Here is a 914-nt window from a genome sequence, read left to right as displayed (position 1 = left end):
CTCGGACGTGAAGTGAAGCAAGCCGTTATCACTGTCCTCCTATTTCAACGATGCACAGAGACAGGCTACTAAGGATGCTGGCAGAATTGCTGGTCTTGATGTAGGCTTTTCTCTGATGATCATGTTGTTACTTGGTAGTGTTATTGTGTGTAGGTTCTTCGTATCATCAACGAGCCCACTGCTGCTGCTTTAGCTTACGGCTGTGATAAGAATGAGGGTCAGACTATTGCCGTATATGATCTCGGTGGAGGTAGGATGAGGCTTGATCAGACGAGCAGATTTGATGCCATGATAATCAGGCACCTTTGATATATCCATTTTGGAGATCTCTGGCGGTGTGTTTGAGGTCAAGGCCACTAACGGTGACACTTCTCTCGGTGGTGAGGATTTCGATAGGGTCATTCTCAAGCACTTGATCGATGAGTTCAAGAAGCAACAAGGCATCGATCTGGGGCAAGACCGTATGGCATTGCAGAGGTTGAAGGAGGCCGCTGAGACTGCCAAGATTGAGCTTTCCAGCAAGGTTCAGACTGAGATCAACTTGCCCTTCATCACTGCTGATGCCTCGGGTCCTAAGCATTTGCAGATGACATTGAGCCGTGCTCAGTTGGAGGGGCTCACTGCTGACCTCTTGAGCAAGACCAAGGCCCCCTGTGAGGCTTGTCTTCGAGATGCTGGTCTTAAGAAGGATGAGCTGAGTGAAGTCATCCTTGTTGGTGGCATGACTCGTATGCCTGCCGTCTCGGAGGTAACACACACTTGATGTTTGTGCTCTATATAGTTGTGATGTGTTGTAGGTTGTGAAGAAGCTGTATGGTAAGGAGCCCCATAAGGGTGTGAACCCGGATGAAGCTGTGGCTATGGGTGCTGCTATTCAAGCTGGTGTTCTCAAGGGAGATGTGAAGGACATCCTT

General features: G+C 49.0%; 1 protein-coding gene across 1 annotated transcript; it reads left to right on the top strand.

Moving 5' to 3' along the window:
* Positions 1 to 58: 58 nt before the first annotated feature.
* On the top strand, positions 59 to 899 carry Pmar_PMAR025317 (chaperone protein DNAK, putative; the record flags this gene model as incomplete). The annotated part of the gene is made up of 4 exons (XM_002785089.1): positions 59 to 100; positions 154 to 250; positions 300 to 748; positions 798 to 899. Coding segments are annotated over 4 exons (690 nt in total), but the record flags the coding sequence as incomplete, so codon positions are not given.
* Between the last annotated feature and the right edge of the window lie 15 nt (positions 900 to 914).

The sequence above is a fragment of the Perkinsus marinus genome, assembly GCF_000006405.1.
Source record: "Perkinsus marinus ATCC 50983 genomic scaffold scf_1104296934000, whole genome shotgun sequence".
Taxonomy (NCBI): domain Eukaryota; phylum Perkinsozoa; order Perkinsida; family Perkinsidae; genus Perkinsus; species Perkinsus marinus.
This window is presented reverse-complemented; position numbering and strand designations above follow the sequence as displayed.